General features: G+C 40.9%; 2 protein-coding genes across 13 annotated transcripts in view; one reads left to right on the top strand and one right to left on the bottom strand.

Annotated features, from left to right (window-relative positions):
* Positions 1 to 7,146, top strand: part of IPCEF1 (interaction protein for cytohesin exchange factors 1) — a 162,706-nt gene extending 155,560 nt beyond the window's left edge. For all 12 annotated transcript variants that reach the window (XM_037819981.1, XM_037819961.1, XM_037819970.1 and 9 more), the window contains one exon: positions 1,999 to 7,146. In XM_037819981.1, the coding sequence (XP_037675909.1) occupies positions 1,999 to 2,202 (204 nt within the window). In that variant the 3' untranslated portion in view covers positions 2,203 to 7,146. The remainder of the gene's footprint in view (positions 1 to 1,998) is intronic.
* OPRM1 (opioid receptor mu 1) overlaps positions 1 to 21,211 on the bottom strand; it is a 177,434-nt gene that overhangs the window by 66,502 nt on the left and 89,721 nt on the right. The gene's annotated exons all lie outside the window — the stretch shown is intronic.

The following is a 21,211-nucleotide window of genomic DNA, read 5'->3' as shown; positions in this document are numbered from 1 at the left end:
GTGGAGCATTAGCTGGAACAGGGAAGTGGGTCCAGAGAGCTTTTAAGATGGGAGAAATAACAGCATATGCGCATGCCAGTGTGAGTCAGTAAGTGGAAATCACCTGATCAGTTGATGCTGGAAGAAAGAGGGGAGAATTGCTGGAGTGATTTCCTTGAGTAAGAGAGACAGTGATGGTGCACAGGTGGACAGATTAGCTTTTGCTGGACATTTCCTCCCTATTAACAGGAGGAAAGGCTGTGTGTGTCTGTGCTGACTGACAGGAACTTGGGAGAAGTACTTCTCGGATTCTTTCCATTTCTTCAAAAAGTAGAGAGCAAGGTCATCAGCTGCATGTGAGGATGAGGTGGGGAGGTTTGAGAAGATATAAGAAGTTTTAAAATACTGATTAGGGAGAGTGGGCGAGAAAAAGGATGAAGAAACTTCCCCTGATTGCTGGACAGCAGTAAAAGTCCACTTGGCTTAGCATCAGCGCTCAGGAGTTTAAAGTGAGAACAGTGGGCGTGTGTGTGAATCCCTCCCTCTGCCAGGCAAGTTTAACTATATACATGCTGCTGTGGGGTGGGCAGAGAGATGAGTTCAGTAATGAACACATACTGAATCTCTGCACCAGGCACTGTGTGAGGTGCAGAAAATAAGGTCGAATAAAATGTAACCTTCCTCAAGGAAGTAGCAGGTGGGATGACAGACCCATCAGCTTCCAAATTCAGTATAACATCGTCACTCTTGGGAGGGTTGTAAGCATCGGAACGCAAGAGACAATAGAAAAAAGGCTTCGCTGTCCAGTCTCGGTGTCCAGGGAAGACTTTTTGGAGAACATGTTGCCTAAAGTGAGTATAGATTCATGAGTTATGTAGTAAAATCAGGCAATGAAGATAGAATCACATTCCATGTGGAAGAAACAATGAATTAGAGTTCATCAGGTGAAGAAAGATGAAGACCTCCAGGTGGTGCCACATCATGGAGGTGTGACTAGCACATCAATGCTACTAGAGTAGACAGTAAAAAGGGAGGGGAGTATCCACTAAAGGATACCATTTGGAGGAATCCACTAAAGGAACCATTTGGAGGAATCCACTAAAGGAACCATTTGGAGGTGTCTGAGCCTCTAGGTGGATCCCTTACACCACCGTGCAGAGGGTAGGTTTAAAGTGGAGATGAGAGGCAGGGGCCTCACTTAGGAGGCTGTAGCAATAGACCAAGAATGAAATATTGGGTCCAAAACTCAGACTGTGGCCACAGGAATGGACAAAAAGAAAGGATGTGAGATAAAATTGTCAGGGCTGAATGATTTTTTTTTTTTTTTTTGTGAGTGTGGAAGCTGGTGCATCTTTTGCTCCATTCCTTGACTGCAGAAGACTCCCCAAATCTGTGTGTATTGGTTTTGAAGAAGGCAGAGTGAAATAATATAGGAATATATTTGAATACATAATATAGCATTATTTGAATACATACTGTTTTGGTGAAGATTCAGTAGTCTTTTCTTAGAATCTAAGACAGACTATACATTTATTCTGTATGTATTAATTAAATGTTTGATTTTTAAAAAAAATTTAAAAATATGCACTTCATAATGTATTTAAAAAATTAAAAAAGATGTCTTAGGTAAAGTACTATGTTTCTGTTTTACTAGAGAACTTTGGATGGTCAATGAAATGGTTGTACAACTGTAAAATATACCCTGAGATATTATCTCTACTGTGGTGAGGAATAATAGATTGAACAGGGAAGAGCAAATTAGAAGACCTCGGCTGTATGTCTAGTTCCTCCACCAACTCTCGGATAGGATATTGAACTTCTTTGTAACTAGCCTAAGGAAACCCATGTCCTACCATATCTCTTGAGGTTGGTGCAGGGATTAGAATATTAATGTGCAGACATGCTTTGGTAATCTTAAGATAAAATGTCTCTTTGTATTTATTTTTAAAAATGCTGATTTATTGAAATTAAGATACTCACCCACCACATGCCCTTCCCCCTTTTATTCTATTTGAACAGTGTAAGGAACATGACCTGGCCATGATCAACCAGTTGCTGGATGATCCGAAGCTGACGGCCAGGAAATACAGAGAATGGAAAGTGACAAACACCCTACTCATTCAGGACATCTATCAGCAGCGAGCCACGTCTGCCCCTGAAGCCAACCCCCGGGACCCTGAGAATCAACTACCTTCCTCTGCCTGTGTTGAAAGTTCTATTTGAGAACAAGCCAGAATTCTCTCCCCTTAGGTGTTATCTCATGCAACACTTAAAGATGTTGCAAGAGCTTACATGCTTTTCTTAAAAGGAAAATGGAAACCCAGTTCCTCAAGCATCAGCTCCCCTCTAAAGATGCAACTTAGGTGAAGCCATTCACCAAATACATTGGGACTCCGCGTTCCGTGTACAAAGCATCCATCGAGATCGGCGTGATTTCATTCATTCGAACAAAAATTTTTGTGTTCCCGCTGGGAGCTCAGGTTATGCTAGGTTCTAGGTGGGATGTGAGAAATGAATTTTCTGCTCCTTGCTGTTAAGATAATTACACCATTCTACGGACAAAAGATAAAATTTTACCAGGGGTAATTGTTCACAGAAATATTCTGTTTCACAAAAGAAGGATATACATATTTTCTGCTTGGTTAGGTAGCTGAGTTCTCCAACTCTCTCTCTCTCTCTGTGTTTTTGGGCTGGAAGGATGCTTTCTAAAGCAGCAACTGGAGTGGGACAAGCGTGGAATTGTGGAACAAAATCCCCTGCCTCTGGTTACAGAACAGTGGCGCTTTGCTTGTGGACACATACTTCACAGAGAGAGGATTGTGGGAGAGCCCACGAAGGAGGTGCATTCTGTAGTCCACTCAGTCAAAGGACAACGTGGTGTTTTCACACTTGACCCAGGTGGGGCAAATCTGATCAATATTTCCTTTCCACAAGACAGCTGGAGAAGAGTATCCCGTTACGCCTGGAGACTTCTGCTCTCTCCTAGCTTTTCCAAGCAATGGGAGGAGATGGCAAGTCTAGTAGGAATTGGTTGCTGCTTTTGTCCTTGGCTGTGGTACCTCTACACAGTGTAAACTTACAGCCAGGTCCCCTGGGATCAATACTGAAAGGATGACGATGGGCATTTAAATGGTTTTAATATCTTTACTCCAAAAAACAACAGAGTTAAAACACGATTGTTTTATTTTTGTATGGTTATGTGTCATTTGTGTCCTATGTGAATAGATAGCTATCTATTATATGTTTATTTAAGTATATTTATAGAAGTTCAAATTACTAGTGTTTTAAAAGATGATATACTATTATATGTTTTGCTCAGTATATATTCTCGAAGTATATTCTTTTTGCTTGAGAAAATAGAGATAGTATTGGTTCACTGGAGTTATTATGTTGCACTGTAATGTATGAGGAATGCCCAGGAAATCTTTTGGGGTAAATATGGGGGCATGCATTAACAGTCTTTGATTTTCTGCTTTGTATCTCTCCCTCTCTCCCTTTCTTTTTCTCAACCCAGAGCTCTTAGATTTCTCTCCTGGTTTTAAGTCACTCTTTTAACCAGAAAAGGACTTTCATCTCAGGTTAGCCCTTCTTTTAAATCCACTTTCTTTTAAGCTTTATGTCGTTAAACCAAAAGAAACAAACCAAAACCCTAAACCAAATGAAGCATAACTAAGATAGTCTTTTGACTCAGGGCTAATAGAAATTTGGGGGTCCATTGTTAAAGAGGAGATCATTTTGTTAGAGAAACAATATGGACTTCTTCACTTACTAATCACCATGAATATTTCTCACCATAAGAATAACCGCAACCCACTAAAAACCCATTTTGGCAAATTGTCAACGGAACACACATTGTTTTGCATCATGGAAGTGTGGCTTGACATTCAAATTGAAATAACCCTCTGAATTTCATCTGCAAACTAAACAAATATTTGTTGAATATTACCCCAGTTTTACTAAGAAGTATTACTGTTCTGTAAACAAAAAACAATCTTCACATTAAGAAAGAAAAAAACAGGAAGCAAGTTGCAGTAATAGAAGCCTCTGGCCTAAGAGGCCATCTCAGTAGAGTTGGCCCAGCACTCGTTAAACCAAGTGGAAAGTACTGGGTGGGGTCTCGGGCCAACAGAAGACAGGGGTCCCCCCCCCTCCAGGTTCTCCACAGGAAAGAAGTAACCATTTCACTCCCCAGCTTGGATCCTGATGTTTCTGGCTAAAGAGACCAATGTTTTAAGCTTTCCAGTCTGGAAATTATCATGGATTCTTTCTGTGATTAGCAGCTATTGAAAGGTTGATTGTTTAGGATTCACAATGTTAATCAAGTGTTGAGGGAATAAGAAATAATAATGGAAGGAAATAATAATATGACTTACAACATTCTAGCTTTTTTTCTCTTTGGTTTGCAACACCAGCTTAGAGACTCCTAAACAGTTCTTACTCAACTGAAGATCTCGGAAAACTTTTGACCAAAGCTTGCAAATACACTTAAATGCTTTACTGTGGCTAGTCATTAATACACATTTAACTGACCTTTTAGTATAAACTCTTTTAGTACCACTCAAATTTAAAGGCAAAATAGGTCCCTGAGATTACTCAACCAAGCCGTTCGAACAGTCACTTTTTAGGGTCATTTCGAGAAAGTTACTTAGAATTTTTTCTTTGCCAGTTAAAACTGTCACTTGACACAAACTCCCCAAATGAAAGTTAAGCGAACTATGGGATTCTGTGTCCTTCTCTTCTAGACCAGAATTGCCCACTTAGTAGTGTTTTCCCCTGTGTAGATGTTTCTGTTCTCCACTGGATTGCGTTAGGAAATAGGGGGTTTTGTCTGAACTCCCAACCTTGGTTGTGGGTACTGATAGGAGGGTGGGGGGGGGCAGGGGGTTCATGGGGTTCAGTATAGAAGAGATCTGGGTGGTTTCCTCTTGGTCAAAGGTGTGACCGTTGTACCCACACGATAGCCAGTGAGTCTGTTGACTGTCTGACACAGGCACAACTGCTCCGGAAGGAAGTTGAGAACCTCTGCGTGTAGATAGGTCCAAACCTGCTTTACCTGTGAGGGATCAGAACCAGGAGAAGACCCTTCCTTGGGGCTGTGGGGGGATCAGCCTCTCTCTATTCTTGTAAGCCTGCAGACCCTGACTTGACACCTACACACTCTGCTGCATTGTGATACAAGCTGAACTGGAGGGTCCCCTGCTCCTGGGGCATCTGTTGCTTTTAAGAATTCTCAGTTCTGCCCTACCAGTGCAAATCTCAGAACAGGATCAAAGGTCTAGAAAGAATCCTAGAATACAGGATGATTCCAAAGACTCTGGAAGCCTAAGAAGGGGCCTGTGTTTGGAGTCAGATTTCCATGTGAAGCCCATGCCTTAAATTTGCATAGCACTCTGTTGTTTGCAGATTAGCCTATTTCATGCCACTGCCCCCATGGCCTATGTGGGGTGGTTGTGCATTGCCATTACTCAATTTTACAGAGGGAATAGACAAGCTTGGAGAAGTGAAGGGGCTGGCCAGTCAGTGGGAGATCCCAGATGCTCAGCACCCACATGGTTCAGCTTATGGTGCAGAGCCCATTAGGGACCCAGGCAGTCTGAGCAGAGTGCATATTCCATCGCCCTGAAATCTGCACCCCACGTAAGTGGCTTTTTGCTACACTGTCCACTGAAACCTGAGGTGGTGAATCCTTTTACCTCCAACACAGTCTCTAACCTAATGGCCTGAAGGGAGACTTTCCCTCCTGCTGGAGTGTGAGAATTGGGGTTTTCACTTTATCACTCTGTACTTCCTTCCTTTCCTTCTGTAACTTATCCGACTTCTTAGGTGCAGTGAGACCCCTGGATGAAAGAGGTCTACTTAGAGAAATAATGCTTATTCTCTTTTTTGCATCAGGAGGTGTCAGAGACCAAACTTAGTGGGTTGGGGTTAGTCTCTTAACCTTCCTTTCTCAAGTTCTTCTCATGTACTTTTGATACTTTCCTCCAGTAGTCTTTATATCACAAAGTCACAGAAATGCAAGATAAAAGAACAAATAAAAGAACAGATAATTTTAAGACTTATGAGGAGAGGTGCTATACAAATCCAAGCCATATTTAAACTTATGGATACATACCTCTTTGTATGATACTCTCATTGAATATATTTCAATACAGCCACATAGATGATTTAGTGAGCAATTTAGGTGCAGAGGATGACTGTCCCAAAGTCACTTTATATTGAAAATCTGCCCTATTAGTATGTGATATTTGATTTGGATTTCCCAGTTGCTTTCCCTTCTAATTTTTTATTCTTACCTCATAAAGAGTTACTGAAGTCTAGAAATATGAGATGACTACCCTATGTAATGTTTTGTCATCCGTAATTTAAAATAAAAGCCACTGAAATTGTATTTTTACAGCCCATATGGAAGTGACTGGGGAGGGGGCATAATTCTACCCCTCAGAGAAAGCACCATCTCTGCGTTGTGAGACAGGAAGCTGTCTCCTTATCTCCTCTGCACATCTTTATAATTTATGCCTTCTACCTGACACCCTTCCCCATCCTCCTACGGTGCCACATAGAAAACATTGAAAAAGAGATTCTACGTTTTCTTAAAAATAGTTTTACATTCTCTTGCTGTAAGGGGCTTAGCTGCTCTGTGTTGCAATTCTTTACCTTTAGTCCAAAGGGGAAGCATGCTCCAGGGAGACATTTGACATCGTATATAAGAACCAGGTTGTTTAATCACCATGTATTTAAACATCCATGCATGATGGGGATGGGATCTTAGCATTGCATGGTGTTTTGGGGCAAGATTTCAATGTGAAAACGATACTTTACATTGTATTGTGCTTTATCCTTTGCCAACTACCCTTGTTCACTAAACTGACAAGGCATGGTTCATTTCTCCTGCTTTGTGTTTCTGAGGTTGACTTATAAGATAGAAATAAAACCAAGAGAAAATCTGTTTAGTAAAATGACATGGAAAACATTTTGGAGTATACTACTGGTGTTCATTTGCTGCCTTGCAATATTTCTTCCTCAGGGAGAAACCTCTCTGGGAAGTGTATAATGGCTGCACTTTTATCTTCTGCAAAGGTTATAGTGCCCTCTGGTGGCACTCACAAAGATAGTTGTTTTGGAGAGTCTATTGATATTTTCATTGTTTAAATAAAAGGTGTAACTATATTGGGGGATCTATTTCAATGATAACCGTTGTGGTCTTCTCCAGTTTACAGGTTTATTAGTACAACAATATTTAGATTTTTTGAAATTGTTATTGGGCAACAAAATTTGACTTGCACACCATATTTGCTCCTTATCGTTGCCAGGTGCCACATTTTGTTCAGAGCATTGAAAAAAATTTCAGATTACAAAAGTTAAATCCTGTGGCACATACTATCCTTAAATTATGCAAGATATTTCCATAAAAATGAACAAATAGAATCTTGAAACATTGCTATAAATTGCTGTTCTTTTTCTCCAAATTCCCGATCTGTCACCTTAATTTTAGTAACATCCGAGTGGATGTCAGAATCATTCATTAGCAATCACAGAGCACATCTTAGTCTCTAATTGTGTGTCACATTATGTACAAAATACTCCATTATATACCTTGAAAACTTTGGTATTTAAGGGTATGTCCTCATAATCCCTCACCATTATAAGTTATCAATCAGACTAGTTTGGATGAGATTTTCCCTCCTGCATTGTTTCTTTACCTGTACATCCAAGTTCAGCAAAATTTCTTTCCAGAAATGCACTTCCTTGCAGAGTGCCTCATCTTTATCGTGGAGGACAGTACGTCACAGTTGACCATTTCTCAGACTTCGGAACTTCCATTTCCGAGGTGGGTCCCCCTGGGAAACCATCCGAAGCCTGTAGTGCCCAGCTTAGGGCTGGCAGTGCCCACTGTGTATTCTCCAAGAATGCCCTTGGCGGGTACTATCGCCACTCCGCAGTACATCTGGAGAAATGTTTTTCCTAAAATGCGATTCCTAAATTGACAGTCCTGGGAATTTAAACATCCTCATTTCCTTCATGATATGCAAATAGACCAGCAGAGCACACAGTTTCAGAAAACTTAACATTCCATTCAGACTTTTACAAAAAACAACCCTTCCTAAGTTGCCTTCTGTTGGAGTTTGAGGGACTCCCACAAATAGCTCCCCTCTTAACTGCCCAAGTTCTGAACCAATTGAAAAATAATGTAAAAGTCAGCATACAGAGAGAGAACGTACGTATTCTGATAAAGCCGATATTAGAGAATGTGACTTAGATGTGGAAGATCAAAAGGTTTTGTCCACCATCTCCACCCTTCCCTTAGACCAGACCTTGTGACAGCTCTCCCAAGGCAATGTTTGAATCTACTGAGTGGAAATTCTTCTTCAGTGGCTGCCTCACCCTGTGGAGGTGAAAAGTGATATAGAAAGCGACCAATTCCCCAAGATTCAGTTCTTTTGAAAGATTAACTTTCCAGTTGAGAACCACGGACCCATGACTATTGCTCACCAGCAGTAATTTGTGCCGCCTACGTGGGAAAGTAATAAGGCCAAGAGCGTTTCCAAAATTCCTCCTCTTGGACACCATCCCCACTCCTATAACATTACCAAACTCAGCCAATTTCACATTGCTGAATACCAAACTTTTCTGTGCATTGCTCTCTCCCATGATATCTAACCATCATGCTATTAGGTACCAATTTTCCTAACTAGTCTCATACTTTTCAAGAATGTTCTCAATTGACATTCTCAATAGTTCTTAGCCTTTCTCTAAATTGGCCTTTTGTGATTCCTGGTGTGACCTTCTGAGGCCTGGGTAATGCTCCCCATTTAGACCTTTGCACATGTGTCTAAGGCCTCAGTAATTTGGCAAAGTTGACATTTAATTGTCTTTGTACCACAGTCCTTTCAGTAATCAGACACATACTTCTTGAAGTTCAGCTACCGAGCAGCTTTTCCTTTAATAACTTTTATCCTGCCTTCATCCTGGGTCTTCTGAGATTGACACAAAACTTTATCTCTTTTTAAGGATTCTTCTGGCTAGAATAAACATACAAATATTTCTGGAGACCTATAAACTTGAATACTATATTCAAAACACTAATGGAACCAGAGCTTCATTCTAATATGAATTGAATTTTTACTGGGTCTCCCTAAGATACTTCCTAAAAATCTTTAAAATCAAATCAAACTTTTTAATTTTGAGATAATTATAAATTAACAAAGAGACCCATTAACTTTTACTCAGTTTCTCTCAATGGAAATAGCTTGCAAAATTATAGTACAATATCACAACTAGGATATATTATATTATAATATATTATATTACATTACATTATATTATGTATATTTTTAGAGAAGTTGTGGGTTTACAGAACAATCATGCATAAAATACAGGATTCTCATATACCCCCCTACCATTATTAACACTTTGTATTGGTGTGGTATATTTATTACAATTGATGAAAGCACATTTTTATAATTGTACTATTATCTATAGTCCATGGTTTGATTTAGAGTTCATTGTGTTGTGCAGTTCCATGGAATTTTTTAAAAATTTTATTCTGGTAACATATGTACAACCTAAAATTTCCCCCTTTTAACCACGTTCAAATATGTAATTCAGTGGTGTTAATTTTATTCACAATTGTAGCACAATGCTGTGCTACCATCACCACCATCCATTATGCAAACTTTCCATCACCCCCAAACAGAAATTCTGTGCCAATTAAGCATTTACTACCCATTCCCTATCCCTAACCCAGCCCCAGGTAACCTGTATACTACTTTCTGTCACTACAAAAGTGCTTGTTCTAATTATTTCCTATAAGTGAGATCATACATTATTTGTTTGTTTGTATTTGGATTATTTCACTCAAAATGATGTCTTCAGGGTTCATCCATGCTGTCACATGTATCAGAACTTCATTCCTTTTTGTGACTTAATATTCCATTGTATGTTGTTTCAGTTTGCTAAAGCTGCCAGAATGCAACATACCAGAAATGGGTTGGCTTTGTCAATGAGGATTTATTAGGTTACAAATTTACAGTTCTAAGGCCATGAAAATAGCCAAATTGAGGCATCAAGAGGAAGATACCTTCTCTGAAGAAAGGCTGCTGGCATGCAGGGTTCTTCTGTCCCACAGGAAAGCACATGGTGAGATGTGCTAGTCCTTCATTCCTAGGTTCTGGTTTCAATGGCACTCACCAAAATGTCTCTTGGCTTCTGTCTAAGCTCTCTGGGCTCTTACTGTCTTTTATCCTCTTCACAAAGGACTCCAGTAAAGGATTAAGACCCACCTTGAATGGGCTGGGTCACTTCTCAAATGAAATAGCCTAGCCCAAAGTTCCCACCCACAATAGGTCTGCCACACAAGAATGGGTTAAAAGAACATGGCATTTTCTGGGGTACATAACAGTGCTGAACCAGCACATATGTATAGACCACATTTTATTTATCTGTTTTTGTACACTTGGGTTGCTTTATCTCTGAACATCTTGGACGATTGTCAATTATAATGCTTTGAACATCAGTGTGAAAATACATTTGAGTCCCTGCTTTCAATTCTTTTGAGTATATTCCTAGAAATGGGTACCATTGCTGGATGAATGCTAATTGTGTACTCAACTTTCTAAGGAATTGACAAACTGTTTTCCCCAGCAGCAATACCATTGTACATTCCTGGCAAACAATAAGTTTTTCCATTTCTCTGCATCCTCTCCAATGCCTACTTTTTTTTTCTCCTTTTTTTTTTTTTTTTTTTTTTTTAAATATTAGCCATTCTAGGGGGTGTGAAATGGTATCTCATTGTGGTTTTGATTTGCATCCCCCCAATAGCTAATAGTATTGAGCATTTTTTTCATGTGCTTTTTGGCCAGTTGCATGCCTTCTTTGGAGATATGTTTATTCAAGTCTCTTGTCCATTTTTTAATTGAGTTGTTTGTCTTTTTGTTGTTGACTTGGAGGGTTTCTTTATAATTTCTGTATATGAAACCCTTATCAAATATGTTGTTTATAAATATTTTCTCCCACTGTGTTGATTCTCAGAAATTTTTCACAATTCTCTCCTTGTCCTTGGCATTCAACAATTTGATTACTATGAGTCTGGGAATGTTTATCTTTGAGTTTATCCTATTTTGGTTTCTTTGGGCTTCTGGAATGTGCATATTCATGTCTTAAATTTGGGGGAGACCTTGTTGCTGCCCAGTGAAGATGAAAGCCCTGGCTCTCTACGGGAGCTTTTCTGACACTGCCTCACCTGGGGTTGGAGCATGAAAGTCTCAGTTCCCCACTTGGTCTTTGCTGTTATAGGTTGTGGGTAGCTCGTTGCGACCTGGTGGGGGTGGAAGACTACGCTCTACATTTGATCTTTCCTGGCATAGGTGGGGATGGGGCCACAGGTTTTTCAATGATGTTTGGCTGAGTAGTGCAGTTATTGTTTAAAAGTTTTCTGTCTTGCTAAGATGTATCTTCCTGGTCCTGTGGCTACAGACAGCAGACTTCTTTTTTTTTTTTTTTTTCTGTCTGTGCCCATTGGCATTTCCAGGTTGCAGGTTACTTCAACTCCAAGTCTGGGATATATGAGATAAAAATAAAATCCAGAAAACTTACTGCCATATTGTTCCCTAGGTGTTGAGGTTACTAGATGGTCTGCCTTCTCTCCACTTTTCAGAATCTTCTTATGCTTGTTTTATATAAATGTCTGGTGCTTAGTTGTACTTAGTGGGAGAAATAGGCAAAAGTACATGTATTCCATCCTCCCAGAGGTGGAAATTCCTGAGACTTGTTTATGATGAATTAGTAATATTCTGTTCACATGTTACCCTTGCTTTCAAGAAGTTTAGAATCTAGTATGGAGCATAACTAATTTAAAAAGGCAATTTGAATTTAATTTAATTTGTCATGATAGAAGAAAGCGTGTGGAAATTTGGGAAACAGAAAAGGCAAACTAGGTAGGATAAAAATTCGGGGAAGGCTTCCCAAAGGAGGTGATGTTTACATTAAAACAAGAAAACGAATAGACATGAATGAATAGGTGGCAGGGGAAGAGAGGGCATTCCTAGTGGGGTGAGCAGCACGTACAAAGGCTTGGAAGTGGGAAGAACATGGCATAGTGGAGGAATGACAAATAATCGGGTTGCTGGGGTGAGTGGGGTATGTTTGGGTGGGATGATAAGTAATGAGGCTATTTTATTAAGTAGGGCCCAGATTATAAAAGTCCAATATAGGTCACGTGAAAGAACTTGGATTCATCCAGAAGGCAATGAGGAGCCACTAAAAGGTCTTAAGTGAGGAATTGGTATAATCTGATTTACATGTTACAAAGATTTGGCTGCTGAATGGAAAACAGATTGGACGGGTACTGGACTAGAAGCAGGGAGGGTTATAGGGAGATGACGTGACCTAACATATGGCAGTGGCAGAGGGGTGGACAGAAAAGGATGGATTTAAAAGACCTCAGAGAAGTGGCAGCCACAGAATTCTGTGCCTGGAAGGATATGGGGAAAGAGTTGGCCAAGATTACAACAGAATTCTGGCCTGCATAGCGTTCTCTGTGAATTCATGGAGAACATAAACACAGGAGGTAGAAATTTTCAGAAAAGATGATGGTTTGGGGGCAGCTTGCATTCGCTACAGATGCAGTGTGCCATTATCAGGTGGTGGAAAATGCACAGTAGGCTTACGTTAAAATCCTGGCTCCATCATTTTATTGCAGTGTGATCTTGGAAAATGACTTAAGCTCCCTATGCCTGAGATTCTTCTTCATCAAAATGGCTATTGGATTCTTGCCAAGAGAAATAAATGGTTGTGAACAGTGGGAGAGGGAGGGAAGAAGGGACATGTTTGACACATAGTAAGTGCTAAATAAATGATTGCTGTTATGATTATTATTTTGAATGCCCATGGGGTATTAATATTGGATAAATAAATTCTGGAGCTTAGGATACAGGTCTGAGTTAAAATGTTAGTTGTGAGAGTAGAAAACAACCATAGAGTTTATTTATTCCGACCCCTTTATTTTACAGAGGAGTATTGAAGTGACTCTCCCAAGATCACACTGTGGCAGAGCTGAGAATAAAACTCTGAATTTTTGACTTTTTCTTGTCCTCACATTACACTGCTCTTTACTTCCAGGCCATGTGCTCTGAGCACATTTGGTAGACTGACTTGTTGGCCCCGGTTCTTCCCTCTTTCCTGCCTCCACACCATTGCCAATAGCCTCACTGTACGTGGAATGTACTTCCCGACATCCTGACATTGGGCTTGGCCATATGACTTTCTAGGACCTATGACCATGAGAGCATGCCAGTTCAGAGCCTAGGCCTTAGAAGAACTCATGTGCTTCCTCCTTTTTACTGGCTAGCTGCAGGTCTAGATCGGATTAGAGACATATGGAGCAGAGCTGCTGCATCTGACCTACAGATTTCTGGTAAGAAGCAGAGCTTCCCAAGCCAGCCTAGACTAGATGAACAGAATCACAGTCTACCTGCCGATTTGTGAATATATGTGTATCATTTTAGGCCATTAAGATTTTGTGGTGTTTGTTATACAGCATTATTGTGGCAATAGCTAACTGATACAAGCTTTTGATCTGACACTCTAATTCTTGTGGGAAAAATTTAACTCTATGTTTTCTAGATATCCAGAATCTGTTAGTGCTCTGCTGCTGTTAGGAAAAGAAGCAGCTGTTGGGTGCTTACTAGGAGGTCATCAGGCCATCCTAGACTCAAGTGTAATTCATTTAACTCTTCAAAACAAAATCTCATCTATCTCCAAACTCCTTTTCCAAGTGGTTTATGTAAAAGAGAGCAGTTTATACACTTATATGTTGTTCTGTGCTATGTGTTATTATCGACCTTTACCTCCTATCTCTGCTGTCCTTAAGAAGAATAAATTTATTGTCAAATGTGTATCATAGACTATAGTGTTAACAAATGCAGATGAAGAAGAGAAGACTGTGTGCTAGGGTGATCAAGGAGGGCTTTCTGGAGGTGGTGAGGTTTGCACTGGACTTTGATTTATATTGACTGAGGTGAAAGCGGAGCTAGATATGCCAGCCTGAGATACAGGGGAGTAGAAGAGTGAAGTCTGAAAATTTCAAGGTATATTAATAGGGCCGTAAGCAGTCTGTTGCTCTGTAGAAAAGAAATCAAAATAATATTCACTACTTTCTATTGAACATACATTATACTTGTATATATATGGGTATATATATATATATGTGTGTGTGTGTAGGTATGTGTGTGTGTATATATATGTGTGTGTGTGTGTGTGTGTGTGTGTATGTATATGTAGCCATGCTTTTGCTACACTAGAGATGAGACTCTGTCAGCCTAGCTGTATGTTCTCTAGCTTGGGTGGACCAGAATCTGGGCAGAGAACATTCAAGGAATTCAAATCACTAGCCCAGAGCCTAGAAGACTCTTGAGCCTAGGAGACAATTGGGGTTGCACAATTAGAGTTGAGATAAGGTCACCTATTTGATGAACTGAGGAACCTCAGATCCCTAGAAAGACAGAGGGCTAAAAGGGTCTGTGGGACTGTAAGCTTAGAATTCTGGCAGAGCCAAAGTGACAGATTCCAGGTCCAGAGAGAGATAGAGGGTTGGACTGTCATGGACTCTCTTTCCCCATTGAAGTGCGTGAGCACCCTGTGAATGAGAAATCTAAGGTGTTACAGGTACCATAGGTCTGCGTGGGGATCATATGTAAAAATTGGTCATTTGGGGTGCAAGGCAAGACAAAGCACCAACAACAGCTTGTGGACTGGGAAACTGTGGTGGATTGAATTGTGTACCCCAGTTCAGACATGTTCTTGGCTTGGGTGTGCTTTCTGGAGGGTAGAGATGCAGTATAAATAAGATCTCTTCAAGATATTACTTCTATTAAGGTGTGGCCCCACTGGATCAAGTTGGGCTTTAACCTGGATTTCTGGAGTCCTTTGTAGGCAGAGTGAAAGTCAAATAAGCAAGAAGCCAGGAGAGGCCACCATGTGCAGAAAAAGCCAAGGACCAAGGATCACTGGCAGCAGCCAGCCCCATAATGCCACAGCCTTTTGGCAGAAAGCATCACCTTGCTGCTGCCTTGATTTTGGACTTCTCCTGGCCTCAAAACCATGAGCCAATAAATCCCTGTTGTTTAAGCATGGTGTTTGTTTTAGCATCTGGGAAACTAAAACAGAAACCCTTGATGGTGCTATCGCTGTGGCCACAAAACTCTAGACTACAGGGCTGTCAGGAAGCCCATCATCCCCACCCCCATCAAGACCCCCAAGAGGGAACCATTACAGTGGGAGTTAATGGGAAGGACTGGACTTTCTGGAATGAAAGACCTGAGGGATAGAGCACTGAGACTTAGAGGTTTGACTGACCATTTGAATCTTTGACTTACCAGCTAGTGAAAACTGGGTTGAGCTGGTGACTTACAATACTGCATATTGTAGCATGCTTTATATGCATTATCTCTTTTTTGTGAGCTAGTTTTATCTTTTTGCTCAATGAGGAACCTGAACTAAGGCTCAGAGGGGTTAACTGCTTTGACCGAATTTGTATGCCCAGTAAGTGCTGGAGGTGCATTTGATTCCAGTTTGGCTTTGGCTGCATTACTGAGACTCTGTCTGTGCCAGTTTGGATATATTGTGTCCCCCAGAAAAAGCCATATTCTTTAATGCAATCTTGTGGGGGCAGATATATTAGTGTTGATTAGGTTGGAATCTTTGGATTAGGCTGTTTCCATGGAGATGTGACCCACCCAACTGTGAGTGACACCTTTGATTAGGGTGTGGCTTCTTGATTGACTGTTTTCATGGAAATGTGGTCCCGCCCATTCAGGGTGGGTCTTAATTAAGTTCACTGGTGTCCTTCAAAAAGCGCTCACAAACAAGGACCTCAGAGCAACTGAGAGTGACATTTTGAAGAGGAGCTGCAGCTAAGAGAGTACAAAACACCCCAAGAGCAACATTTTGGATTATGACATTTTGAAATGCAACCTGGGAACAAGCAGATGCCAGCCATGTGCCTTCCCAGCTAACAGTTTTTCCAGATACCAATGGCTTTTCTCCAGTGGAAGGTACCCGATTGTTGATGACTTACCTTGGACACTTTATGGCCTTAAGACTGTAACTTTGTAACCAAATAAACCCCCTTTATAAAAGCCAATTTATTTTTGGTATCTTGCACAATGGCAGCATTAGCAAACCAGAACACTGTCCAATCTGTAAGTCTAGTAGCCAAAAGCTGGGACCACAAGTGGGTGGCTTGATCATTTTTGTTTCTACTGCATCTAATACTGGCATATAATTGGTACTTGGCAAATAATTATAGAATTGATATGACCACATGAGAACACCAGCTGAGTGGTTAGAGTGTGACCAAGGGAAAGGCATCTGTAGGAAGTTTCTGGAAAAGAGCCTCTCCTCCTAGGAGGTAGTCAAGAACATTGATGGAGGTATTCAAGAACATTGGTAGACCTTGAAGACATCATGCGGAGTGATATAAGCCAGACACAAAAGGACAAATATTGTATGTGTTAGGTCATTCAGGAATTCACACAAACGCAGCAAGTCATGGTTTAACTAGAAAGTTTAAGGTTTATTAGAGGAAGAAAGCAGAAGAAAGCAGTTGGGAGCCATCAGAAAAGAAAGAAAGGAAAAATGGCTCCAGCCCTCTATCTGAGAGCAGCGTTTTTTAAAGGAAAAACCCACGTTGGGTGTTGGGGGGGAAGGGTCCTGCCGAGTGTGTTCTGGGCCTCAATTGGGTGAGTGCTTATCAGTTTCTGCTGACTGGTTACTAGGGTTCTAACACACTACTCTTCTTTGATGTGTACTGTATTATCTATGTGGAGGAAGCAGGCCTTTTGTCTTGTTTGTGGTTATTCATCTTTATGGACCCCCTGGAGTCTAGGTGCCACTGTGACTGGGATTCCTAAAACAGCCTTCAACCCTTAGTTTATGGCACACCTGGTATTTATGAGATAAGCAGCAGGGCCTGTGGATCAGACATTCCTTGTATATGTTAGACTCTTTTTTCTGGGGTCTGACAGTATGATCTCACTGTTATGAAATAATTATAATATGCACAGTCGCAGCTGTCAGCAGCTCCACAGACATAAAAGGCTGAACTTTATATTACTTTAAGGCTCCTGAGGAAATAAATCATATGTCTGGGTAGAGTGTGAGCTTGGAAGTCGAGTTCTTCAACTCTCACTTCCGCCAGGGAGGATGGAAGCTGTGGTTCTTTTGTTGTGATAATGACAGACTGTCAGTGTCTGTTCAGTTAGCCTGACTCTTGTTCACTGAATAAATGCTGCTAATTGCTAATTGCTTTGAGAAGAAAACTGACTCCTAGCCAGGGAGCGCCTTGCATATCAGTGCCGGAGGGGACCCGAGGCTGTGTTTCCTTCACCAGCTTCAAGTGGGATTTCGCCAAGAGATACCATCACCGGGAAATTTAAAATGCAGACAATGGGATGAATGTCCCTTGTTTCTGGCTATTTCAATCTGCAGATGATGTCTTTCTTCTCCTAAATGGTGGAGAAGATGAAAAGCATTTGATTAACTTTCCAGCAAGCTCGATGTGAGGGGCTGATTTAAGCAGGGCCTGGTTTTAAGTGTCTTTGGTTCTGAGTTGCTTCTCTGAAAACACTTGTGCCGTCTGCAGGTTCATGGCTGTGCCTTAAACCAAGCTGCAGCCAAGCCACACCCTTCCTTTCCTAAAGGACAATTGTAAACTGAAAAGGGAGTCTCCAGTCTCCCACTCATCAGGGGTCTGTCAGTGACCTGAGGATCTGAATGTGGATATGTGCATGGCAGACCTCCAGGAGCCATGCAAAGGGTCAGTGATCTGGCCTTGGGACACTGTAGTCATTCAATTTTTTGTGAGTTTTCTGGCTTGCCTTTTGCTACAGGTTGAAAGACATTTTAAAAGGCAAGGACTTATAAGGGGATCTGGTGGTCAACTTTATGTGTCTACTTGGTTAGGTTATGGTGTCCAGTTATTTGGTCAAACCCTGGCCTACACATTGCTGTGGAGGTGTTTTTAGATGGGATCAGCCTCTACAATCGTTAACTTTAGTAAAGGAAATCATCCTTGATAATGTGGCTGGGCCTCTTCCAAGCAATTGGCAGCCTTAAGAGCAAAGAACTGTGGGACCCTCCCCACATCCACACCCATATCCACCCAAAGTAGAAAAGAACCATCTATTCCTTTCTGAGTTTCTAGCCTGCTGTCCTCCCCTACAGATTTCAGATTCAACACTGCAACGCCAATTCTTATTAGCATTTCTAGCCTGGCAGGCTTTCCTATGGATTTCAGACCTGCCAGCCACAATCCTGTGAACCAATTTCTTAGGAATAAATCTGTTTACATGCATACATACATACATACGCATATTCTGTTGATTCTGTTTCTCTGTAGAACCCTGGCCGATACAGGGGAGAACTCAATGGGTTTGGGATGTGCCGTAAAGGGAAACTGTTTTTAAGTCCAAACAGGGAGGAAAATAACCCTGCCCCGTCCTCTCCAATGTCTTACACACATCTAATCCTCTTCCGGTAATTTCCACTGGATACTTTTACCTGCTGCACTGCTGGGGCATCATCAGTTCACACCTTGACTGATTCACCTCCCTCAACTCACACAAGCAGAGTAATTCCTTTCGTCCAGGTGAGCCCCTCACTGGCCACCCAGGTTCTCCACCTAGAAGGCTATTGACAATCACCTGGGGAACTTTTACAAGGTGCCGATGTCCAGGCTTCACTTCCTTCCAGATACTTAACTGATGTGATTTGTCCCGAGTGGGATCCAGGCATTGTTCTTTTTTAGATGAAAGCAATTGGGTGATTCTAAGGAATCGCCCCTATCTGAGGGCATTCTCAAACATTAACATGATCAAAAACACAGAACCATCAATGACCATTGTCTATATATTGTCTAATTTAATACTCACATCAATTATATTTTTAGTGATTTTGCAGTGAAAGAAACAAGGTCAGAGAGGTTAAGAATATGCCAGCAAGTAGAGGAGGTGAGAGGTCAAACCTGGTCAGTGCAACTCTAAAACTCAGAATATTAATTACTGCACTATTATAGATGATGCTTTAATTTTCTTTGTTTTCTACTGGGTTCTGAATTCCTGAAGGAGAGGCTAAGTCTTTTTACCTCTCTCTTTCCAGTGCTTGGCATTATGCCTGATGCTAGTTGGAATCAAATGAACACCGGATGTTATTCATGGATGCCAGGCTCTCCTCAGGGAGAGGCAGGTCTCAGCACTGAGTCCTGGGCCTTCTAGATCATTTTTTCTTTCTGCTCACATGAATCCCTCTGGTTCCAAGGCTCAGTTTCATACTTACTTACTCAATTCATACTTACTTCCTTTATCTTACCTGTGAACTCTCCAGGCTAATTTCTGGCTGAAATGTTTTTTCTTTCTCTGAACTCTCTCAATATATAAAACTTGTATTATATTTTTTGACTTATCACTGAATCTGTACAATTCTCTTGTTTTATGCCTCAAAATCATACACTTACATTTTGATCCATAAGATAATTGGAGTAAGATTGTAAACATCACCAGAAGCTTCTATTTTGAATTTTCAACAGTATCCAAAATGGCCCTGGTGTATAGAGCACTTGATAATTAATTTTATTTAATTTATTCTGCCCAAATTATAGAAAAATAGGTATAAAATTAGAAAATGAATGGATCACCATAATGAACTGAGTATATCAAAATTGCATCTCTCTATTTAACCATAAAATACCTTGTTAATTTTGCACAAGGAATGCAATAGGAAGCAAACCTATTCAGAGGTGACAGATAAATGTTTAAATACTCCCATCTTATCCTTTCCCTTATCTCTGAACATAGCTGTAATTTTCTCTTTGCCATAATTCCAATGCTAGCTTTATTTCTCCAGTAATGGGATTTTATTTATATCTCATCTGAATGTCAACTATATACTTGGGGAATAATTTTGAAAAGAAGCAGCATAATGTGGAGGTTAAGAGCATAGTTTGATATAACTTACTAGCTGTGTTACTACGGACAGCCCAATTTCTCAGTCTTGATTTCCTTATGTTTAAAATAGGATGCTAATAGGGCTGGCTTCAAAAAGTGGTTATAAAGATTAAATGAGGTATTATGGGTAGCATTTGGTAGAAAGACTGACTGTAAACACTTTATACTTCCATTACAAGTCAAAAGATGGGAATCCCTTCAAACCCCAGCTCCATCCAAATCATATGAGTTGTAGTGGTGTGAAGCTATTTGTACATTAGTAAAACATGTTCTTAATCTAACCCATTCCTGTGTGTATGAACCCATGGTCAGTAGGACCTTTTGATGAGGTTATTTCAGTTAAGGTGTGCCCCACTCCTTTCAGGATGGGTCTTAACCCTCCTAACTGGAGTCCTTTATGAAAGAATGAAATTGAGACACACACACAGAGAAAGCCAGGGCAGCAAGAATCTGAAATCAGCAAAACCCGGAAGAGATGAGAGAGACAAGCAGATGGGGCCATGTGACTTGGCGTGTGGCAGAGGGGTCAAGGAACGCTGGTCTTTGGGAAGAAAGCATCACCTTGATGTTGCCTTGATTTGGACATTTTCTCAGCCTCAAAACTGTGAGCAAATAAATTCCCGTTGTGTAGCCTGACCCATTTTATGGTATTTGCTGAGTAGCTTAGGAAACAAAAACACGGGTGGATGATGGAAAGCAGCTGCTGACATCCCATTGCATATCCTAGGTATTTGAATTTAAGGAGCTGTAAATATTTGCGGTGCCCATGTTTCAGAATGTGGATTGGGCTCTGTCTGTGGGATGCTGGACCGGTGGGGGAAGCAGGCTTAGAAATAGGCTGAGGGGTCAAGAATTTAGGTGGGACATATGGACCCATAGCCATCCCAGAGAGGAAATACAAGGCAGGTATGGGAGATTTAGATGAGCTCAGCCTGCAGAATCACTTGGCTATATATTGAATGTCTCTTTCTGGATTATTCAGCTGAAATTTGATACCATTGTTTTAGTAGAAGAGTCAAGGGTAAACTGATATCATAAATTCCCACAGGGGTTTCTCCTTTCTCCTTCTACCTTGGCAGAGTATCCTTCATATTAAATATTTAGCCTCAGGGTTGGGTACTGCTGTGGGCAGGGACGCTGGGGTGGGTGAGTGGTGGCAAAGAGATGGAAAAGCTCTAGCCCAGGAACACAGAAACAGTGACAGGCTGTGACAGGTAGGATTGTGCACATGAGCC

The sequence above is a fragment of the Choloepus didactylus genome, chromosome 2 (genome assembly GCF_015220235.1).
Source record: "Choloepus didactylus isolate mChoDid1 chromosome 2, mChoDid1.pri, whole genome shotgun sequence".
NCBI lineage: Eukaryota > Metazoa > Chordata > Mammalia > Pilosa > Megalonychidae > Choloepus > Choloepus didactylus.
The sequence above is the reverse complement of the archived record's forward strand: the minus strand, read 5'-3'. Positions and strand labels throughout refer to the sequence as shown.